This window comes from Eurosta solidaginis, chromosome 4, assembly GCF_040869045.1.
Source record: "Eurosta solidaginis isolate ZX-2024a chromosome 4, ASM4086904v1, whole genome shotgun sequence".
In the NCBI taxonomy this organism is placed as follows: Eukaryota; Metazoa; Arthropoda; class Insecta; order Diptera; family Tephritidae; genus Eurosta; species Eurosta solidaginis.
In genome coordinates this window covers 93,122,830-93,146,488 of record NC_090322.1, presented here as the reverse complement: position 1 = coordinate 93,146,488, position 23,659 = coordinate 93,122,830, and the positions used below count along the sequence as shown (strand labels likewise).

The window sequence follows — 23,659 nt, the reverse complement described above, 5'->3', positions numbered from 1 at the left end:
CTGCTCCGTACCCTTCACTCTTCTACTCCGTTTTCCATTGTGTGTTTTTCAACACGGAGTTCATTGAATCAGCGCTACTCTCGCTTCCCGAGTCCAACCCACGGCTTAATGCGTATTTGTCGTCCTTGGCGTGCGACTTGGTCCTCCTCTTATCATCGCCCTTATTACAATTAGGTAACGAGTCGTTCATCTTGGTCGTACGACCACCTGCCCGACAAGGCGGGCTCAGCGGTCCAGTATTATATGCGGGGAAAGAACCGTCCGCCACAGCAGCGCCCGTTACTGTGGTAAGGCCATCAATACTTCCCGAGGTGACCCCGCATCGGGAAGGCTGCTTTCGAATACAACCGAATTTATCCGCTGGCTGCAAATAGTCCAATAGGCACGGTCCGCATAACACCCTGGATTAGGGGGTTGGCAGTTCTTGGTCACTGACATCCCGCCGTCCTCCTATGAGGCGAAACGGCATAGATCCCAGTCCTAAACAGCTCCGCCTCATAGTCGGGCGCTATGGAGTTCGGCTAAGCCCTCACACCAACGACAAGGTGCCTACCCTAGTGAGGGGTTTCCAGTTGTAGTTGTATCCATATACAGTCTTTAGCAATAGTTGGATCAATATACAGTCTTTGGCACCGCGCGGATTTAAGCCTAAACAACAGCTCCCATCACAGCGCTCGATAGGTGGACGCTTGCGCTCTGCCTCGAGAACCAGTTGTAGCATACTAATTTTTTTTATTGAATTTTGAAACATCTATAACGCGTTAGATTCCTGAACGGCAGGGAGTTAGAAGCGGAAAGAAGACCGCGTACGGCGTAAACGATTTAAATATGGCACCAGCAAAAGATAGCAGTAACCAGCAGAACGCGGGGCAACACGCCGACAATAGCGAATAATACCAGCGCCGCGATGGATAGCGCAGCGAAGAGTGCGGCGCGAACCAACAAGAACTATGCAATAGTGATCGCGGTGACCAAAGCGATGGAAACGACGATGGAGGAGGGCACGCGCTTCCACCGGACCGCAGTCACTAGGGGCCGGAAAAAATAAGACGGTTGTGCAGGACTCCGAATATGAGCGCGAAAGAAATTTACTAGACAGGGAGCGAGTGCAGAGAAGGCGCGAATCGCAGGTTAGCGGAAGCAACTACGGAGCGCCGAGGGGACTCGGGCGGTGGCCGGTATGAAAGGGGCGCGATTGTCAGTACTTTTTTTATAGTCTTCCCATCTTCCTTTTTTAAAGTTTATGAAAGTGCGTTCTTTAGGGGTGATGAATTCATGTGTAGAAGGAGAGACAGCTTCTAACCGTTATTCGCAAGCAGCTCATTACTTCCGGTCGCTTGCGGCCTAGTTTCCTCTGGGTAGCCGTGAACATCCGTTTAGTGGTGAGCTAATGTGAGGTGGCGAAAACTTGCTTTAGCCACTACGACATAGTCGGTTTAAGGCCTAGCTGAAGGATTTCATAGACAGCGTGTAACCATCATAAGGTGCGGCTGCAAGCGGGCGTCTGTCTTGGATCAAACGTGCAAATAATATTCTAACAAACCCCCCTCCAACGTGTGTCGCTACCACTCTGTTGTCAGCCTTAGAGTGTTAAGCTGTAAACACAATGCCCTGACACCGCGAAATACACGTATCTAATTACATGAAGGTGACCACAATGAAAACGAAGAGCAAAATTTACGCGACGACATTTTGCGACGATAGATTTACTTCCATCGTCGCCACCGGGCGATGACGACAAACATGGCAAGGGTTGCTGCTGTTGTTTTCTTTAAAGTCTTACAAAAGAACACATAATAACAAACAAAAAATGTTGGTGTTTTTACATATAATTATTTATTTTAATGCCAAAACACGTTAAAAAAATGGGGAGAGACCGAAATACGTTTTTATTAATTATTAATAATAAACCCCAACTATGGACTAATAATAGCTGTTTTTCTGTACATGTGCATATACACATTTTCATTTGCTTATCATCATAGCGGCAATTTTTGAAGACCCTCGACATTGGTTAAATAACTTGACTACAAAACGGTCATTACACTTATGACATATAGCTACATAAATCCGTTTCGATGAATCGTATACACACACACTTTTCGGTCATAGAAATTGAGAAACATTTCAGCAAAATTTGAGTATAGTGCATACTGAAATTTAGGAGTACTTATTTTGTTCGCAACAATTTCATAAGTGTAGATAAAGTTATGCACATAGCAGTCCATATTAAGTTTAAGTGTATGTGTATAAACATGTAAAAAAGCACCCATTATTTAATACTAAAAGGTAATTAGAACAAATATTTGCTGAATGTTTTCAAACTAACTAACCGGCGTACGTGCGCTGTCAAAATTTGAGACCCATGTAAGTTTACGGAAAACAACATAACGTACGCCGTATATATGTAATCTTAATTTTTTAAATTAAAGGGTTATAATATTAACTAGTATCGCCTGTAAACGAAAGTCGACCAACTTGTATTTTTTTCGACTCAGTCTATACCCCCAGTGCATTAATACGTTAATAGTTGAACAGTGAGTGGAAAAATAACTGCCTCACTCCAAAAAATACTCGAGTATTTTACTCGATGTTTTTTCCAAGTACTGAGTAAAGTATCGATACCTTACCTCGATACTTTTCCCCGATTATTCGTCAAGTGCCGATGGTCTACATGATTAAGATCAACAAAGTTCAGTCCATTAACACCATAACTTGAGCATAAATTGAGATCGTCGATGTAGTAGTATAAGTTTTGCATTTAACCTAACCCGACTTTTCGAATGGATTGGGAGACGATTTCTGCATATGGCGGTAAAAGAAATGTATGTGTTTATTGTCCAGAATCACTAACTTCAACAAAATTATGAAAAGTTGGTAGCTCAATAATATTTCAATATATTTTAACTTGTCTTGCAATAAAGCTTTTTCGTTCTAATTTTGATGGATGGAGTTAGCAGCTTTTACAGCATCGTCGACGATATATTGGTATTGAAAATGGTCGAAATCAAATTATATCCACGCCTACTTTCAAAAATGGGGAAAAGGAACAATGCTTTAGCAAATACAGATGAAGTGGTGGGACTTGACGAGTGGATAAGAAAAAAGCTACGATGTACAATATAAATTTATTACATACATACATACAAATTGGCCGGACGGGAGCTACATGATTAATGCCGACTCCGAACGGCATCTGCAAGGCAGATGAGTTTTCACTGAGAGCTTTTCATGGCAGAAATACACCCGTAGCGCTTGCCAAACACTGCCGAGGGGCGACCCCGCTTAGAAAAATTTTATTCTAATTGAAAAACCTTATTTCTAAAATTTTTATGTTGCTTTGCCCGGTGTGTGAACGCAGCGCATGCGGTGTGGTAGGTGGAGCACGCTACCATCACACCACGGTGGCCGCCATTTTTACTTTTTACACTTTTGTAAAATTGGCGTGGTGCCGCATATATTAAACAGAAGAAAATTTAAAAATTTTACAACCGTTGATATCACTTTGCAATATGGCGGAAATATGGCCCTTGGTATTATACATATATAGATCCGATCCAAAGCGGATAAGGACAGGGCCTACTTTAAAGAAAAGAGGCTTACAGTTTTAATCCTAACAAAATTTCCAAAATATATAAGGTACGTAACAATATTACCAGTAAAAATAGATGTTTTTGCATTTCCAGATTTTATGCTTATTTCAGATAAAGTACGTCTTATACTGAACAAAATAAAAATGAATTTGCTCCAAAATTATAACATTAAACTTTTTACATTGTCTTTTATGCTAATTTATTTTATTTCTTATTTTATTTTATTATATGTGACCCGGTCTATGAAAAGGTGGCTTATGACTCAAAAAATTTTTTTCCACTTTTTTCCTGGTTTCGATAGTTTTTGAGACGCTATTTCACGTGGTGAAAACTAGAAAGTCCTAACTTGCTTAGAAGTGTACTTAAAATGTATAGAAAGAAGAGCACAAATGAAAGACGATGAAGCCTTTGGTTCCTTTGATGCCACTTTGGTGGCTGGTGAAACATCTCCAGATTTTTTGTGATAGAATTTTTTTCGATGGCATTGGAGCCAAAATATCGGTGAGAAACTGGTTTGTGCTTTGCCTTTTGGGCATAACTGTTCATAATGCAAAAGAAAAACTACTAAGAAACTGAAGAAATGCATTGTTTATCTTTAACAGCTGTTTCTCGCAATTTCTTTTTTGAGTCATAAGCCACCTTTTCATAGGCCGGGTCACATTATATTCTTTTATTTCAACTTAGTTTATTATTATTTAAATGCAAACAATAGCGGCTTTTTCCCATTTCAAAACTGTAAATGCTCGTAGCTGCCTGTTGCCTGAGTATTTTTGTACAAAAAAAAAAAAAAATCCAATGTTCCCTACTATATTATTACGCTAATACCGCTTTCACACAGAAACTTAATCGAATCACAATTCTGTTTCCCCTTTTCATACAGGGTTTTACTTCATTATGTAAAGTGGCATACCGATGCCACTCGTTTTTGGCAATTAGCCCAACGCACGCCCACACAAACGCACAGTAAAAACTATTTTTACTTTTTAACTTTAGTTTCTTTTTATTTAGGTTCACTTTTAAGTTTTTCCGTACGATTAATGTCTTTAGGTTTTTATTTTTGGTCCTCCTTATTTGTACCAATTACAAATTTAGTTTCACTTTTTCGTTTCTTTCTAATTTGCGCGTCGGCCGGTTTACTTCAAACTCCACTCAACAATAAAAAACTGCTGACGCTTCAAAAGCAGCTTTGCCAGTATGCAAAAGTGCATAACGGGAAAATCGTATGATGCTATAGCTAGTAACGGGAGATTTAGCCAATGGGGTTGAATCTCCGCGTCATTCCACTCTAACATTTTAAGTGATGCCAAGTGTTAATATGAGTGTTGCATCTTTTTATTTATTAGAGGGGGAGTTGCCAGACTTAAAAGCAGAAACCCAATTTGACACTACATCATCCCCCTTTAGAAAAGAAGAATTTGGCAAGGTGATCAGTCTTGCCACATTATTCTTTAGGCTTTACTAGGATTAAGATTTAAATTTATAAGAAAACAAGTAAGGAAGGCTAAGTTCGGGTGTAATCGAACATTACATACTAAGTTGAGAGCTATGGAGACAAAATAAGGGAAAATCACCATGTAGGAAAATGAACCTCGGCTAACCCTGGAATGTGTTTGTATGACATGCGTATCAAATGGCAGGTATTAAAGAGTATTTTAAGAGGGAGTGGGCCATAGTTCTATAGGTGGACACCTTTTCGAGATATCGCCATAAAGGTGGACCAGGGCTGACTCTAGAATTTGTTTGTACGATATGGGTATCAAATGATAGGTGTTAATGAGTATTTTAAAACGGAGTGGGCCTTAGTTCTATAGGTGGACGCCTTTTCGGTATATCGTTATAAAGGTGGACCAGGGGTGACTCTAGAATGCGTTTGTACAATAAGGGTATCAAACGAAAGGTGTTAATGAGTGTTTTAAAAGGGAGTGGGCCTTAGTTCTATGGGTTGACGCCTTTTCGAGATATTGCCATAAAGGTGGACCAGGGGTGACTCTAGAATTAGTTTGTACGATATGGGTACCAAATAAAAGGTGTTAATGAGTATTTTAAAAGGGAGTGGGCCTTAGTTCTATGAGTGGACGCCTTTTCGAGATATTGCCATAAAGGTGGACCAGGGGTGACTCTAGAATTAATTTGTACGATATGGGTATCAAATGAAAGGTGTTAGTGATTATTTTAAAAGTGGGTGGGCCTTAGTTCTATGGGTGGACGCCTTTTCGAGATATCGCCATAAAGGTGGAATAGGGATGACTCTAGAATGCGGTTGTACAATATGGGTATCAAACTAAAGGTGTTAATGAGTATTTTAAAAGGGAGTGGGCCTTAGTTCTATAGGTGGACGCCTTTTCGAGATATCGCCATAAAGGTGGACCAGGGGTGACTCTAGAATTAATTTGTACGATATGGTTATCAAATGAAAGGTGTTAATGAGTATTTTAAAAGTGGGTGGGCCTTAGTTCTATGGGTGGATGCCTTTTCGAGATATCGCCATAAAGGTGGACCAGGGATGACTCTAGAATTTGTTTGTACGATATGGGTATCAAATGAAAGGTGTTAATGAGTATTTTAAAAGGGAGTGGGCCTTAGTTCTATAGGTGGACGCCTTTTCGAGATATCGCCATAAAGGTGGACCATGGGTGACTTTAGAATTTTTTTACGATATGGGTATCAAATGAAAGGTGTTAACGAGTATTTTAAAAGGGAGTGGGCCTTAATTCTATAGGTGGACGCCTTTTCGGGATATCGTTATAAAGATGGACCAGGGTTGACTCTAGATTGCGTTTATACATTATGGGTATCAAACGAAAGGTGATAATGAGTATTTTAAAAGGGAGTGGGCCTTAGTTCTATAGGTGGACGCTTTTTCGATATATCGCCATAAAGGTGGACCAGGGGTGACTCTATAATGTGTTTGTACAATATGGTGTCAAATTAAAGGTATTAATAAGAATTTTAAAAGGGAGTGGTGGTAGTTGTATATGTGAAGGCGTTTTCGAGGTATCGACCAAAATGTGGACCAGGGTGACCCAGAACATCATCTGTCGGGTACCGCTAATGTATTTATATATGTAATACCACGAACAGTAATCCTGCCATGATTCCAAGGGCTTTTGATTTCGCCCTGCAGAACTTTTTCATTTTCTTTTACTTAATATGGTAGGTGTCACCTATTTTACAAAGTTTTTTTCTAAAGTTATATTTTGCGTCAATAAAACAATCCAATTACCATGTTTCAACCCTTTTTTCGTATTTTGTATAGAATTATGGCACTTTTTTCTTTTTCGTAATTTTCGATATCGAAAAAGTGGGCGTGGTCATAGTCAGATTTCGGCCATTTTTTATACCAATAGAAAGTGAGTTCAGGTAATTATGTGAACTGAGTTTAGTAAAGATATATCGATTTTTGCTCAAGTTATCGTGTTAATGGCCGAGCGGAAGGACAGACGGTCGACTGTGTATAAAAACTGGGCGTGGCTTCAACCGATTTCGCCCTTTTTCACAGAAAACAGTTATCGTCCTAGAATCTAAGCCGCTACCAAATTTCACAAGGATTGGTAAATTTTTGTTCGACTTGTGGCATTAAATGTATCCTAGACAAATCAAATGAAAAAGGGCGGAGACACGCCCATTTTGAAATTTTCTTTTATTTTTGTATTTTTGCACCATATCATTACTGGAGTTGAATGTTGACATAATTTACTTATATACTGTAAAGATATTAAATTTCTTGTAAAAATTTCACTTCAAAAACAATTTTTTTTTTAAAAGTGGGCGTTGTCGTTCTACGATTTTGCTAATTTTTTTTTAGCATACATATAGTAATAGGAGTAACGTTCCTGCCAAATTTCATCATGATACCTTCAACGACTGCCAAATTACAGCTTGCAAAACTTCTAAATTACCTTCTTTTAAAAGTGGGCGGTGCCACGCCCATTGTCCAAAATTTTACTTATTTTCTATTCTGCGTCGTAAGTTCAACGCACCTACCAAGTTTCATCGCTCTATACCTCTTTGGTAATGAATTATCGCAATTTTTCGATTTTTCGAAATTTTCGATATCGAAAAAGTGGGCGTGGTTATAGTCCGATATCGTTCATTTTAAATAGCGATCTGAGATGAGCGCCCAGGAATCTACATACCAAATTTCGTCAAGATATCTCAAAATTTACTCAAGTTATCTTGTTAACGGACAGACGGACGGACGGACGGACATGGCTTAATCAAATTTTTTTCGATACTGATGATTTTGATATATGGAAGTCTATATCTTTCTCGATTCCTTTATACCTGTACAACCAACCGTTATCCAATCAAAGTTAATATACTTTGTGAGCTCTGCTCAACTGAGTATAATGAAATATGTAAAAAATAATGTTTTTAGTTTGAAGTAAGCCGTTACTATTTTTTAAAATGTATGCTTATTATTAAATTGAGTAAAATATATATTTATTAAGTAGTTCAATTTAACATCTAAATTTTGTACATTAGGCCGTATTAAAAATTAACATTAATAGTTTGTTTAGTTTGGCCTTCATTGGCATGTTCTTAAAGTAGGTTTATATTTAAAGATATTTTCGGCTATCAATATAATTAATTTTTTGTATTCGATTTTTGTGTACAATTTTTTCAATTTTATTAATTTCATCAAAAATTTTTACATTTGGTCCATCAATATTCTTTATTATGTAGGGACCTTGATATATATTTCTATGTTTATTTCTCGGTTCTGTTTCTACTAAAACCCTATCATTAATTTTAATTTCTAAAGGCTTAGCTGTTTTATCATATAATTCTTTATTTCTAATTTTATGTTTATTAATCAAATTTGTTGCCATTTTATGAGATTTTTGCATTCTATATTTTAGCTCTTTTGTATAATTTTCTACATTATAGATCGGATCGATTTGTTCCTTTTGTAATTCATGTGGCATTGTAGATTTCCTGCCAAATATTAACTCGAAAGGAGTAAATTTATTATCGAAACCCGAACTACTTGTAGTATTATGTAAAAAAGTAAAATATTTCAAATACGTATCACAATCTGAATACGTTTCATCTAGATATGCAAGTAAATATTCGTTAAAGACTCTATGGTTTCTTTCAACGGTACCAACAGTTTCGTGGTGATAAGCTGTTGAGAAATCATGATTAATTTTTAAAAGTTTTGTTAATTCCGAGAATAATTCATTTTTGTATTCCGTCCCTAAATTGGATCTAATTGCTTTCATTGTACCATATGTTAGTATAAAGGTTTCAAAAATAGCACATGCGATAGTTTTTGCTGATTTATCTGGTACAGCTACTGTTACCAGGTATTTAGAAAAGTCACAAATCATAGTAACAGCGAACTTGTTACCATAGTTTGATTCTGGAAGTTGACCTATTGTGTCGATAATCACTATGTCAAATGGTTTACAGGGTGTTGGAGTAAGGACAAGATTTTCTTTTGTTTTTGGTCTCACTTTATTTAAAAGACATTTATTGCAATTTTTCACAAATTTCGCTATATCACGTGTCATGTTTTTCCAGTAATATTTAGTTCTTAATTTGGCATATAACCTTTTTGTTCCGCAATGCCCTCCTAACACTGGATCTTCGTGATAAATTGATATAAGTTTTTGTTTCTGTTCATTGTCTGTTAGTGTCTCTACAGGGTCCGTCAATATTATTTGTAATGATTTTAAAATTTCATTTCCGCGGATTTTAAAATTGGTAATTGAAAAATTATTGAAAAAGATATAATTTTTTGGCCATTCTAATTGTTTAATATTGTGCTTGTCGGCTGCTTTTTCCAGCCTCGAAAGTAACTCATCTAAATTCGTTATTTCGTTAACAGTCACGATATTAAGTAAATAATATTTTTTATGTTTTAAATGCGCATAAATTTTTAAATCGGAGATCTCGTTATGTTTATTATATTGTATTGTTGATTTTACTCGCGGTATCTTTTTTGAAAAATCGTATGAAAATTTATCATAAACTTGTACTTTATTATCGTCAGAAGTCGTATCATTTAAACTTATTTTTTCATTTTGTAATTCTTGTTGTTTAGTTTGTGATCGCGTTTTAACGGCTAAATGTGTTTTGTCGAATCTTTAATCTCGTCTATACTTATACGCGAAAGAGCATCAGCCACGACATTCGATTTTCCTTTAATATATTCAATTGTAAAATTGTATTCTGATAAATCTAATCTGATTCTAGAGAGTTTCGAGGAAGGATCTTTCATATTAAATATATAAACTAATGGTCTATGATCTGATTTTACCGTGAAATGTGTACCGTAAACATACGGCCGAAAATATTTTATAGCAAAATGTATTGCTAAAAGTTCTAATTCTATGATTGCCTTTTTCTGTTCGGCTTTATTGAAAGATTTTGATGCAAAGCAAATCGGTAAATCATTATCTCCATGCTTTTGGCCTAATATAGCGCCACAACCACTCTTAGATGCATCTAAAGTGATAATAAATTCTTTTGAAAAATCAGGGTATTGTAATAATTGAGGAGACATTAATGATAACCTTAATTTTTCGAAAGCATTTTCGCAAGCATCATCCCAAACAAATTCAACTTTTTTCCGATTTAGACGATTTAAAGGGGCTGCCAGTGACGCAAAGTTAGGTATAAAACGCCTATAATAATTTGCAAATGCAACGAATCGCCTAACAGCGTCTTTGTCTTTAGGCTTATTGTATTTTTTAATTGCGTCTATTTTTGAGTCATCTGGCAGTAGGCCTTTTGAGGTGCATTTATGGCCTAAAAAAGTTACTTCAGAACGAAGGAAATTGCATTTGTTGGGGTTTAATTTTAAATTGAATTTTCTACATGTTTCGAAAACTTTTTCTAAATTTTTGAGGTGATGTGTCTCGCTACATCCAATGACGATAACATCGTCAATATACATAAAAGCTTGATTTGGCGAAATGCCTGAAAATGCTAATGACATCATACGTAAAAAACCGAAAGGTAAAACTTTCCAACGAAAAGCTCCTCGATCTGTACTGAAAGATGTAACGTCTCTAGAATTGCCATGAAGTGGTATTTGGTGAAAACCAGAAAAAAGATCTAAAGTCGAAAAATATTTGGCTCTGCCAAGATTGTCGAGTATGTCTGCGATAAGCTTTTTGTTGACTGCTCTGAAATCAACGCACATACGATAAGACCTTTGGCCTGAAGGATCTTTTTTCGGCACCAAAATTAAAGGACTGTTATAATTAGAAAAGCTGGGTTCTTTTAAATCATTTAGCATTAAATTTTCGACTTGTTAATTAATTTCTTCGTGTTGTGTTTATGGTAATCGATAATTTTTTATATAGATTGGATTTTTATCAGTTAAACGTAGCTTTTGTTCGTAAAAATTATTTAAAGTCATACGATCAGCTTTTAAAGCGAATACATAGGCATATTTTAAGCATAAATCTAATAATTGTTTTTGAGCATAACCCGCATTTGATTTTTCAAAATTTTCGTTAATTCCTCTAAGCGTTTTTGATCTTTTGAAGTTTCATTGATTTTGTAAACATTGTAGTTGGTGATATCTTCCGTTACGATATTGCAATTGTTGACATGTTTTACTTCGTCAGTAATATTTAAAATTTTTAGAACTGGATTATTTGTGTCAACAATGCACTTTGCCGTAAAAACACCACTACAGATTTCTTGTGAGTCTACAAAAACAGGATTATCGCATTTTGGTAATTTAAATAACCGATAAACTTCACATCTCGGAGGAATAACTAAAGAATCGGTACTTGTGCCGTGCAAAATTGGAATATTTAGTGTTTTTAAGCCGGTATTAATAGTTATGCTATCGACTGCATAATTAATAATGCATTTATTTAATTTTAAAAAGTCTTTGCCGAGTATTCCGTCTGAAGGTATATTGAAATCGTCGTTAACTACATGTAAGGTATGCGGTATTACAAATTTATATGCAATTAAGTTGGTTTTTAAGGTTCCTAAAGTTGAAATTGTTTCAGGTGTTACGCCTGTTATGTTGGTTATTTCATTACTATTAAAGTTACAATTTATAGATAAACTTGAAATTTTGATTAAAGAAATATCTGCTTGAGAATCTACTAGAAAAGTACATGGTTTGTAGGAATCGCTACATTGAAGTTCAATAAAATCCGAATAATTAAGGTTCAAGCAGTAGATTGATTTTAATATTTTTGAAGAAGATTCGTTTAATTGTCTAAATCGTGATCTCGATCCCCCAGTGTTCGCTCCTGAGGGTCGTTCACGTTTAAAGCGCGTACATTGGCATTACTTCGCGAATTTGAACGTCTATTATTATTATTAGCATTATTGTTACTACTACTAGGCTGATTGTTTCTATTAGTGCTATATCTGTCATTATTACCTCTATTAGAATTATTTTACCCGTAATTATTATTGTTGTAATTATTTCTATTGTTATTGTTGAATCTTGCATTTGGATTGTTGTACCTATTATTGAAATTATTACCTCTATAATTTCCTCGAAAACTACTTTGCCAATTACCACGAGTACGGAATGCTAGTACTTGTCTTTCTTTAACTTCATTATTACGTTCAACAATCATTTTTGCAACTACATCTTTTGAATCACTGAAGGTAGTTGAAGCCAGGATGGATTTGACCAATTCTGAACGAGTGTTCAACCTGCACACATTCACTGTTTGCTCTACGGCCATTTCATGTGCCTTGGCTTGTGTCATACCTTCAATAATCAAAGAACGTTCCAATGCGTCGGATAGTTCTTCAACGCGCTTAGCAAAGTCTGAGTAGTTATTATTGATGACATGTAAAGACGCGATTTTACCAGAAACAACTTTCGAGTTGTCGGGTTTTATTCTATTTCTCAAGGCAGTCTTTATGTCATCGACTGAATTTATTACGGTTGGTAGTGCTTCGCGTGCTTTTCCCTCAAGTTTGGATTTCAAAAATGCAATAAAAGTGCTATTTAAATTTTCATCTGAGAAGACTTCAATTAATTTTATTTTGTCGATAAAAGATTCTAATGCCAGTGGATCGCCGCTGTAGTAGTCCCTAATAATTGAGGCGCAACTGGTAATGAACACCTTTTTCTGTTCTGAGGTTGCCATGATTTAAATATTGTTATTCGATTGTAAATCGGAAAAATTATTTGTTGAAGGCAAAGTAGAAGAATTTGAAGTAGAGTGAGAATTGGAAAAGTCAGTTCCTGACTGAAAATTGGAAGTGCTAGTTAGTAGGTTGTCTGAATTATTAGACGAATTTTTTGAAGGCTGAGTGTTTATAATATTAGTTCCTGACTGAGAATTTAAATTATTATTTTCTGCGATATCTGAGTCATTAAATCCAAAAAAATCTTCTTGACGAGCTAGTGAACACCTTCCTTTAGAGCTTGATTTATCGCTGGAATTGCCCTCAGAATCGGACATGTGTTTGAAACAGGGTAATTTTATTGAAAATTATTTCAAAAGAAAAAAAAAAGTTTGTAAATCAGGTAAATATTTTGTAAATCCGAGTATGATTTGAAAATCCGGTTAATATTTGTCGCGTTTGGTATAAATTTTATAAAATGGTAAGTCTGGTTAAGAAAATTATATAATTGTTTTTTTTTTTTTTGAAAACAAAGGAACATCCGGTCTGCGGATTTTCTCTAAATTATAGGCTAGAGAAATACCTACCCAAAATTTTTCCGAATATACGGCGATGTTTACGACCACATCGCTTTATATTGAAAGTATGACGTATATTGTATCACGGACTCACCGCTTTCTATCAAAAAAATTTTCTATTATATTGCGGACGCACCGCTATTAATAAAATTTCCAAACCGTTTCACGAGAATATGTATATATATAATATCTACAGCAAACGAAACGATTTGTTTAAGTTGTGGTTGATGAAAATATTTAAATTTTTTCCATATTAAATTCATGTGGTTTATGTACATATACGAAGGCAAACATTTCATTTTTTTGGCATTCATATTTAAGAAAAGAGGGGAGCTCAGGATTTTGTGCAAATGGTCATTGAATTTACAAACTGGTGTAGTATTGTTACACCAAAACGCGAAAAATTTATGTGGCTATGCATTAGCCACGAAAACTATTTTCCAACTTTTTCTGACGGAAACTTCTAAAACTTGGAAATGGCAATAATTGAATTAACTACAAAAATGCATTATTTGGAAAAGCATTAGAGAAATATTTGCATAAAATATTAAATTTTTAATATATTTTGATTTTTTCCAAAAGCAATTTGTATTGAGGGTAAATGTACAAATAGGAAAGTTTATCGCTTTGAAAAGCATGCGAAAAATATGTATATAAAAAAATCTTTATTTTAGCAATATTTTTTTTCGCTTACGATTAAAATAAGATATGTTTTTAAAATAGAATACATACTTTACATTCACGTCGCCAGTTCTGTTGGTATGAGATGTGCTGCGTGCTGGTTAAAAATTTGGTCGGTGATAGGTCTGGTCTCAAATTATTCGTGGTTCATCTCCCAATTGTTATCTTCACCCATACCTGTTTCTAATTCTAACATAGCTAACACTGTTGTCCACGCTGTTCACAGTGCGATGATATTTCAACATTTAATTTGCATTCCACATGAAGTATTTTATTTGATTCATATTTTTCGCAGGCTAAATTATTTATAATGGGCGTAGTTTGATTCACCCATAATATAACAATAGCGTCGATTTTGCAAAATTTTTTGTAATTGTAATTTTTCACGCAATTCATAATGCGAACGCGTCGGGTTTATAACAAATGTTGTTGTAAGCCGCAAAATGCATGAAAATGTTTTAACCGTAAGTAGGAAATTAGCACGTGACACCCGAGTAATCGTTCCAATTCCTCTCGTGCATTTTCCGGTTTGATGGCATCTGCTATAGCTGGATTTCGATCCATTTCTTAAAAAAAGATTGATTAAATCGATTATCTTTTTAGACACATTCGATTAATGTCTTTAGGTTTTTATTCTAACAATTTATTTTTGGTCCTCCTTATTTGTACCAATTACAAATTTAGTTTCACTTTTTCGTTTCTTTCTAATTTGCGCGTCGGCCGGTTTACTTCAAACTCCACTCAATAATGAAAAACTGCTGACGCTTCAAAAGCAGCTTTGCCAGTATGCAAAAGTGCATAACGGGAAAATCGTATGATGCTATAGCTAGTAACGGGAGTTTCAGCCAATGGGGTTGAATCTCCGCGTCATTCCACTCTAACATTTTAAGTGATGCCAAGTGTTAATATGAGTGTTGCATCTTTTTATTTATTAGAGGGGGAGTTGCCAGACTTAAAAGCAGTAACCCAATTTGACACTACAATTAAGCGAACATTTGTCAGCAGCCCCAAAAAAATATTTTGTTTTTACGAAAAATAGTTAAAATGGAAAGCAGCCGTTTCTTTCTTAACTATAAATACATTCGAAATAAAATGTATGCGCAACTACCCATGGATGTTGTACCTAACCAAATATGTCCCTATTTCCGAAAAAGCCATATTATCTTTTGCAGAAAATGCAGCGAAAATAAAATTTTTGAATTTTTTCGTGTTTTTCTATTTTTCGTAAATTATTGAAAAGAATTTATTTTTGATTGTCATTTGTTACATTGACCATACAATTCGAAGCACCAAGCAAAACCGACTGGATTTCTCACTCGATTAGGCATTCAATAATGCAATAATGAGATAACTAAGAATTTTTATTTTGTATAAAAGATTGAGTTCAATTAGGGCTTTAATATAGGAAACTTTACTAATCTAATTCTTTCATTAAGCCTCTGTGTGAAATTGGCATAATTTTGTTGGATTATATGCCCATCATATCGGATGCTTAGATCCCATAACCCTAATTTGTTGTATGTCGCTTAAAGTTATGAAATTAACTTTATTTTAGTAAATATGTTTGCGTGAATAATTTGTTTATTCTGCTTGTTGTATGTTGGTTTTTATATCGTTCACAGACGATATTTTATGGTAGATATGGTCATATATATTCATGAAATGGAGAGCTTACAAATTTAAAATAAATTAATTACGTACATACATAGATCTGACAATGATAACATTAAAACCCGGAAAATTCTAAGTGCACTTATTGGGTTCTTATATGGAACTGTTGATTCACTTCACTTAATTCTTTTTTTAAGTACTTTATTTTTTTTATTTTTTTTTTCATTTTTATTTTTTTTAGTAAACTCTGCCTTCTGTCTCTTTACATTTTTTTAATATTTTTATTTAATTTTTTTAACGGTATCCCCAATTTTTTTCGAAAGTTTGGTTTTTTGTCACACTTACATATTACATTTGTATTTATATAAAATTAAACTCAGTAAAGCGCAAATTGCATACCTAAAGGGTGGTGTGAAATAGGCAAAATTCCTTTAGCACGTTTCTTCGTTTTTAACTAAAAATTCGTGTTTTTTGAATTATGACACTATAGAAGTAAATGGGCGACATATGTATATGTAGTTTATATGGGTGATATAGGCCTACTGGGGAACCGAGCACCCAAAACCTACTTCGGTAGCGCGCCAACGGCGTGCCTCCCGGATGGTGTGGAAAAAGCAAATTTTCAATTCAATTTCAAGTAATTTCACCATAATTCTAAGTCAATTTCATTTGATTATACATATCTTTTATATTTTTGTTTAAGGAGCTCCATACCAACCCGTTATAATTACATTTGAAAAGTTTGTAGAAAATTTAAGAAAATGCAATCAAAAAGTATAACGTCTTAGGTCAAATTCAAAATTTTAATGAGACATTTATGTAAGTTAGACCAGTTTGCTATATTTCCACTCACTGCTCAAATATTACGGCGCTATTGCAATAAAGTATTTGAGACGAAATTTTTCTTTTAAGTCAATAATTTTGTTGTTATGCATTTTTTCCTCTAATTTATTATTATTCTCTTGCAGTCTATTATTCACTTTGTAAATAGATATATCGTTAACTATAGTCTGTATCTGTTGGTCGTAGTCTGCTTTGTCCATTAGTACCGTGACATTACCCTTATCTGCATTTAATACTAAAAGTTTCTTGTGTTCTTTCAAAAACTGTTTAGTGGAACAAAGTGTGTCTCGTGTAAAAAGTTGTCATTTTGCTTATGTGATTTCATAAAAGTGCCACCAAGTTGTTCCGCTCTATCTCTTGTGCATCATTATCTTTAATTTTTTGAACGTAATTTTCCCCATCTGCTATGATTTTAAATAGTGGAACATGTTTGTTATCTGTTGGTAAAGAGTATTTGGGGCCGAGAGAGAGACGCCGCTGAATGTTTGTCGGTATTTGTAAATTTGTCGTGTTACAAATAAATTCAGGTATCACCCTAATATTCAAAAGTGGTTGGTGTTTGCCTTGCAAATTCTTTTATTTGTTAATTTGCGTGTTTTTGATCTAGGTTTTTCGTTTTTTCGTCAAAAGCTCTTCACTTTCGAAGAAAGCGTTGTAGTCGTCTTTGTTCAGTTATTGTTCTATTTTTGTTTTGAGTCCATTTACCTATTTCCAAAATATTATCACAAATATACTCGAGGGTTTCTCTGTGAAATTAATAACGAAACTAATTTTTGGTTATCAGCCCAATGTCAAAAATACGGCAAAATCTTCAAATAATAAAATTTATAAATCAGCCACGTACGTCGCGGGATTGTTCTAATATAAATCTATCTTCTATATATATAAAATTCAACTTATGTATGAATGTAGGTATAGATCATGTTGCGTCCTAAACGGATCGACCGATCACAACCAAATTTGCACAACACACTAGAAACCTTCCAAGGATGGTCATAGGCTAAAAATATTATCGATATATAAAAGGGGTGTGGCACCTCCCATGCAAAATGAATATTTGGTACTTCATAACTCTGAAGGTATTCATGCTAGAATATTGAAATTGAGTACGGAGTTATACGAGGTCAATCCATAACACCTCCAAGAAAATGTGGGGTGGGGGATAAGGGGGCGTGGCACCTCCCATATAAATGAAATTTATCATACTGCATATCTCTGGATGTAGTAATGGTAGGATAATGAAAATTGGTAAGGAGCTATATGAGGTTAAGTCCTAACACCTCCAGTAAAATGTATGGCGAGGAATTGATAACTTCAATTTAATCGCCAGATAAAGAAAAGTATTGATCTTTGTTCAGTAGTGCACTTTATTCAACACTTGTATGTATAATGAAAAACAATGAAATGGCAATTATTATACATGCAAAAGGTCTTATATAGAAAAATGTAAGAATGACAGGAGATGAAGGAAACTGCAAAAACTGGTGATATTCGTGCTACCATATGTACATATCGAATATGATGGTTACCGAAGTGTAGCGAAAAACAGAGCAGTCGCTTTTACATTAAAACAGGTATGCTAATTTTATAGCATTCCTCAACATTCCGGGCCCGCTGAAACACTGTTTCAGAAGTTGGCAGAATCACTATCTTAGTTATTGGTCGAATTATTTCTCCTCGGATGGTACGAAGTTTCACGACGCGGACTAGCCCGTCTGCCCCAGAGAATGTTTCCAATACCCTTCCCATTGGCCAGACGGCAGGTGGTGCGTTTGGCTCCTTTATTATTGCTATGTCTCCAACTACTATATTCCTTGTACGTCTGTTCCATTTGGCACGGTTTTGTAAAGATGTTAAATATTCTTTGTGCCAGCGGCGCCAAAATCCTTGATACATATTTCATACGTGTTGCCAATAGTCGAGCTTATTTTCATTGATATCCTGTAGGCTTCCTTCGGTTACGATTGTTAGTGGTCGACCTATTAAGAAATGAGAGCGAGATAGGTAATTAACATCAGAATCGGAAGCCACGCCAATTGGCCTTGAATTCACCACAGCCTCAATCTGTATTAGAAGAGTATTCAACTGCTCAGCTGTGAGGATAGAATTTCCAATAACTCGGCGCAAATGTAGTTTAACGGAGCGCACGGCTGACTCCCAAATTCCACCCCAGTGAGGTGCGTGAGGAGGAATGAAATTCCAGCGTATTCCGTCGTGAGCCAAGACTTCGCTTATTATGTTGTTATGTTCCTGTGACTTTACAAGCTGATGCATCTCACTCAAAACTCTAGATGCCCCGACAAAATTTCGCCCATTGTCGCTAAATAATTGTGTACATTTACCCCTGCGTGCCATGAACCGACGAAGTGCTGATAGAAAACAATCAGTAGATAAATCGCTAGCCAGTTCTATGTGGATTGCCGATGTGGCCAGGCACACAAAAATGCAAATATATCCCTTGGACTGACGTGCATTTCTACCTCGATATAATTTTAAAGTAATTGGTCCAGCGTAATCGGCTCCGGAGTGCTGGAAGGGAAATGCTTGACGGACCGAACTGGAGGTAAATCAGCCATAAATTGTGACGTCGAAGCATGGCGTAACCGAAAGCACCTTGCACATTTGTACGTTATTTTACGTATAAGATTCCTTGCTTCCAACACCCAATACCTCTGACGTACAATGGCGAAAAGTGCTGATACGCCTGGGTGGAGGTGTCGGTTGTGTTCGTCCAACAGTAAAAGATGAGTAACCTTGCACAGTTTTGGTAGTATAATGGGATCTTTGGTTTCCTCACATAAGTCTGATTGAGATATTCTTCCACCGACGCGAAGAACGCCCTTGTCGTCCAAAATCGGTGCTAACTTAAGAATCGGTGAACGTCGGCTTATTTCTCTTTTAACTTTAAGTGCTTGCACCTCATCTTTGAAGCATCTTTGAGAATGTCGCAAAAGAACATCACGCGCGTTTGATATTTCCTCGAAGACTAAAGCAAGAGAAGTTTTGACTGGACGTTTTCGAGTATGGTTAATGAAACGTAGAACATATGCGGTTGTCCGAAGTAGCCGTTGCCATGAGGATACGCGGTCGATGAGACAATCAAATACATTGCTCTCTGTACCATCTGTAGTTAGCATTATAATTGTGTTGCCTTTGATCTCGCCTGAAACTTTGTCGTTTGTACGAAATGTAAAATGGCCACTCTTCTCTAACACCTCTTTGAACTCACCTTTGTTACGAAGCCATGATAGACCTTTCCACCACAAATCGAAATCACGAAGTAAGGCTGCCGACATTCCACGTGATGCACAATCCGCTGGATTCTCTTTAGAAATTATATGATGCCAAAGGCTTCGTGGAAGAGTAGTCAATATTTCGCTTGTTCTATTACCTACGAATGTCTTAAGTTTAACCGGTGGTATCGAAAGCCAGGACAGCACAATTGTTGAGTCGCACCAAGCATACACCCTGGTTTCCCGACGTGGAATGATTTCGAGTATAACCTTCACTAGACGAGCCAGTAAGAGAGCCCCACTAAGCTCTAGTCTGGGTAGAGATATTGTTTTTAGGGGAGCAACTCGGGTTTTCGCTGCAAGTAGTGAAACAATGACCTCATTATCCTTTTCAAAACGCAAATAAACTGCTGCTGCATATGCTTTTGTTGAAGCGTCTGAAACCCCATGAATTTCTATTTTGTCAACATTGTTCGGTACAAATCGATCAGTTTTTATTTCATTTGCCTCACTAAGATCTTGATGGTATTGTGTCCAAGTTTCTGCCAGATTGGGAGGCAAGGCTTCATCCCATGACAAATTTTGTAACCATAGTAACTGAAACATAATTTTGAATCGAACAACGATAGGGGCCAATAAGCCCAAAGGGTCAAATAAACGAGATACATCTGAGGGAATTTGCCTTTTGTTAACGGTCGGCTGAGTTTTGGTTTTAACAGAATAAGTTAGAATATCTTCTTTAGGTTTCCAATAAAGCCCAAGTACCTTCGCAACTTCCTCCGGGAATATCTCATGCTGCGCAGGCAGTTCCTGATCCAATTTCGAAGAATTTGACACCCATTTGCTGAGTTCCATGCCGGCCAGCTTCAATAAATGTACTAGTTCATCACGCAGTTGCAGCAGCTCAGTCTCTGAATCGGCACCCGTAAAAACATCGTCAACGTAGAAGTCTTCTAGAAGTATGCGGCTTCCGCGAGAATGTGTTATCTTGTAATCCTGAGCTATTTGTTGAAGTACCCTAACTGCCAGAAAGGGAGCACACGCCGTTCCATAGGTGACCGTACATAGTTGGTACTGCTTCAATGGAAGGCTGGGATCCTCCCTCCAAATTATCCTTTGGAAGTCACGATAATGCTTAGCAACCCAAATTTGGCGAAACATTTTTATAATGTCTGCTGTAAAAACAAATCGATGAAGACGGAACTTTAAACAAACGGCGAACAAATTTCGATAAATATTCGGGCCCACTTGTAAAGTGCTATTCAAGGAGCGGCCTTTGGAGTCAGTAAAGGATCCATCAAAAACGACTCTCAGTTTTTTACCCAGTACCGGGTGATATGGAATATAAAACACCGAAGCATCCATTGAGGTAGTTTGGCGTGGCTGTATTTCACACATATGACCCATCGCTTCATATTGTCGCATAAATTCAATATACTGTAGCCTCAACGAGGGGTTTCTAACTAAACGTTTCTCCACTGAATAAAATCGAGAAAGTGCCCCTTGCATGGTATCTGAAAACGTTGGGGTATTTTCCCTGAATGGAAGATCTACTATATATTTTCCATCAGGTTCGCGAGTCGTTGTGCGTAAGAAGTGTTCTTCAACTAATGCATCGTCTGGATCAATGCATCAATTTCCCAGAATTTTTGAAGTGACTGGTCAATGTTAAATGTAGTTAAGAATGACTTGGTTGAAGGGGTATCATTTCCGATAGTGGTTGATGTAACTACCCATCCGAAAATTGTGGAAACAGCTATGGGATTTTCAAAGGCGTCGAACTTTCTCTTGCAGTCAAACACCTTCCAAACGTATTGCGAACCTATCAGGATATCAATCGACAACGACTCATTAAAGGACGGGTCAGCTAGAGCAATATTATCGAAATCGTTTCCTAAGTCTTTGTTAGTTGTTACTGCTGGAAGCGGTGCAGTTATGTGGCTGAGTACATGTACCTGCGCTAATAGGCTATTATTTGAGACGCGAGACTTAAGAAATACTGAAAGGCACCCACGGGTCGTACCGCTTTTCGTGGATGTTATTCCGGATACAAGAATACGCGAGTGAGTCCGTCGTATGCCTAACCGTTGAGCAAAATTTTCTGATATATAGGATAGCTCCGATCCTGAATCTAGCAGTAAACGACACGGAATGAAATTTCCGCAGTTGGTCTGTACGTCAACCATTGCTGTGGGCAGAAAATTTCTATACGGTGTAGTTTTCTTATCCTGTTAAAAATTTGCAAAGGACATTGTTGGGTGTGACACATGGGCTACGGTAGACCATGGGCCCTTAGAGGATACCCCGCCGGCAGGTGAAAGCCCATCGGTAATACCGCTTGCTTGTGCTTGTGACTGGCGAGACGAATCTAACGAATTTACATGCAACGAGGTGTGGTGTCGTCGATTGCAATTTTTGCAGCGAACCTTGGATTTGCATGTAGATAGGGTATGCCCTGTAGAAAGGCAATTGAAACATAGCGATTTATCTTTTACAAGTGATTGTCGGTCACTCAGCGAAAGACCTAAGTAAGACGAACACTTGCCTAATGTATGGTTATTTGATCCACATTTAATGCATGGCAGCGTCGACCTGCGTCATGTGCGTGAATTGCGTGTCTTACCATTAGGGGATGAGTTTGATTTGATTGGTTTTGTTTGTGCTAGCTCCAATTCTTCACAGCGCATGTCTAGGAACTTGAAGAATGTTTCTATGGTTGGCGCGTTGTCATCCTTGCTACGTTCAATCCATGACCCGGTATCCAACTTAGATTCAAGAAGATGAATCAACCAACAATCCCTGTCACTTCGCGAGATGGCATCTAAACCACGAATGACTTCATTTGCGCCATCAGAAATCTTTCGAAGATCTTGTGCATTCCCTTGTGTGACTCCAGTTAACGACATAAACGATTCAATGAATGAGGCGACAATATGGCGAGGCCGATCATAACGCTCCTTTAGCCGATTCCAAGCAGTGTCATATGATGTCTCTGTAATAGGAATATGTGTTAAAACTAGAGCAGCGTCATCTTTAAGTAGTGATTTTAAATAATGAAACTTTTGAGTATTCGTAAGATTAGGTTGCATATGAATTGCGCTAATAAACAAATCCTTGAATGATGGCCATGCTTTGTATTGTCCGGTGAATGGAGGTATTACGATTTTCGGTAGGTTGTTCGCCCTAACCTCATTTTGCGACGTAGATGCCGTAGACACATGTTCTAGAAACTTTGACTGTTGCTCAGCGAGTCTAGTAAGCGTAGTGTCACAATCTTCCTTTTGAGTTGGCGGCATAACCGATAAGCGTAGTGTGCGAAGTTTGCCACGTGTAGACATAACCTTCTCTTCATAAACGGCAAAGTCTACGTCGGGGTCTGAATAATCTTCATCATTGCAATACTTGTACATTGCCGTAGTAACGACTGAAAACTCTTCCCATAGCTCATTCAGTCGATCTAATCGTGCTCCTACATCCTCTGGTTGACAATCTGTTGGTGGTTTTTCTGCGTATGCACCCAGCCGCGAAATGGACCCTTTTAGCCGTCCACGCAGCTCCACTAATTCGGCCCAATCTCTCTGCATTGTGATCTGTATAACGGTGAGCGCAATCCGGCTCGAAGGACTAGCTACTGGCGAGGAATTGATAACTTCAATTTAATCGCCAGATAAAGAAAAGTATTGATCTTTGTTCAGTAGTGCACTTTATTCAACACTTGTATGTATAATGAAAAACAATGAAATGGCAATTATTATACATGCAAAAGGTCTTATATAGAAAAATGTAAGAATGACAGGAGATGAAGTAAACTGCAAAAACTGGTGATATTCGTGCTACCATATGTACATATCGAATATGATGGTTACCGAAGTGTAGCGAAAAACAGAGCAGTCGCTTTTACATTAAAACAGGTATGCTAATTTTATAGCATTCCTCAACAATGTGGAATTGGGAAAAGCGGGCGTGGCACCTTCCCTACAAATGGGATTTTTTCAGAACTATGGCTGCCGTACAAACTTAGGTTATTATAATAGCTAAAGTTTGACTACAGAGT

General features: G+C 36.8%; 1 protein-coding gene and 1 long non-coding RNA gene across 2 annotated transcripts in view; both read left to right on the top strand.

Annotated features, from left to right (window-relative positions):
* Positions 1–23,659, top strand: part of Rbcn-3A (Rabconnectin-3A) — a 2,573,828-nt gene that overhangs the window by 718,673 nt on the left and 1,831,496 nt on the right. Inside the window, exons 22-23 of the mRNA XM_067779516.1 lie at positions 21,853–22,133; positions 22,191–22,362. Coding sequence (XP_067635617.1) covers positions 21,853–22,133; positions 22,191–22,362 — 453 coding nt within the window. The remainder of the gene's footprint in view (positions 1–21,852; positions 22,134–22,190; positions 22,363–23,659) is intronic.
* LOC137250058 (uncharacterized) lies at positions 22,559–23,361 on the top strand. Its single transcript, XR_010952713.1, has 2 exons — positions 22,559–22,778; positions 23,245–23,361. It is a non-coding gene; the product is annotated as an uncharacterized lncRNA (long non-coding RNA).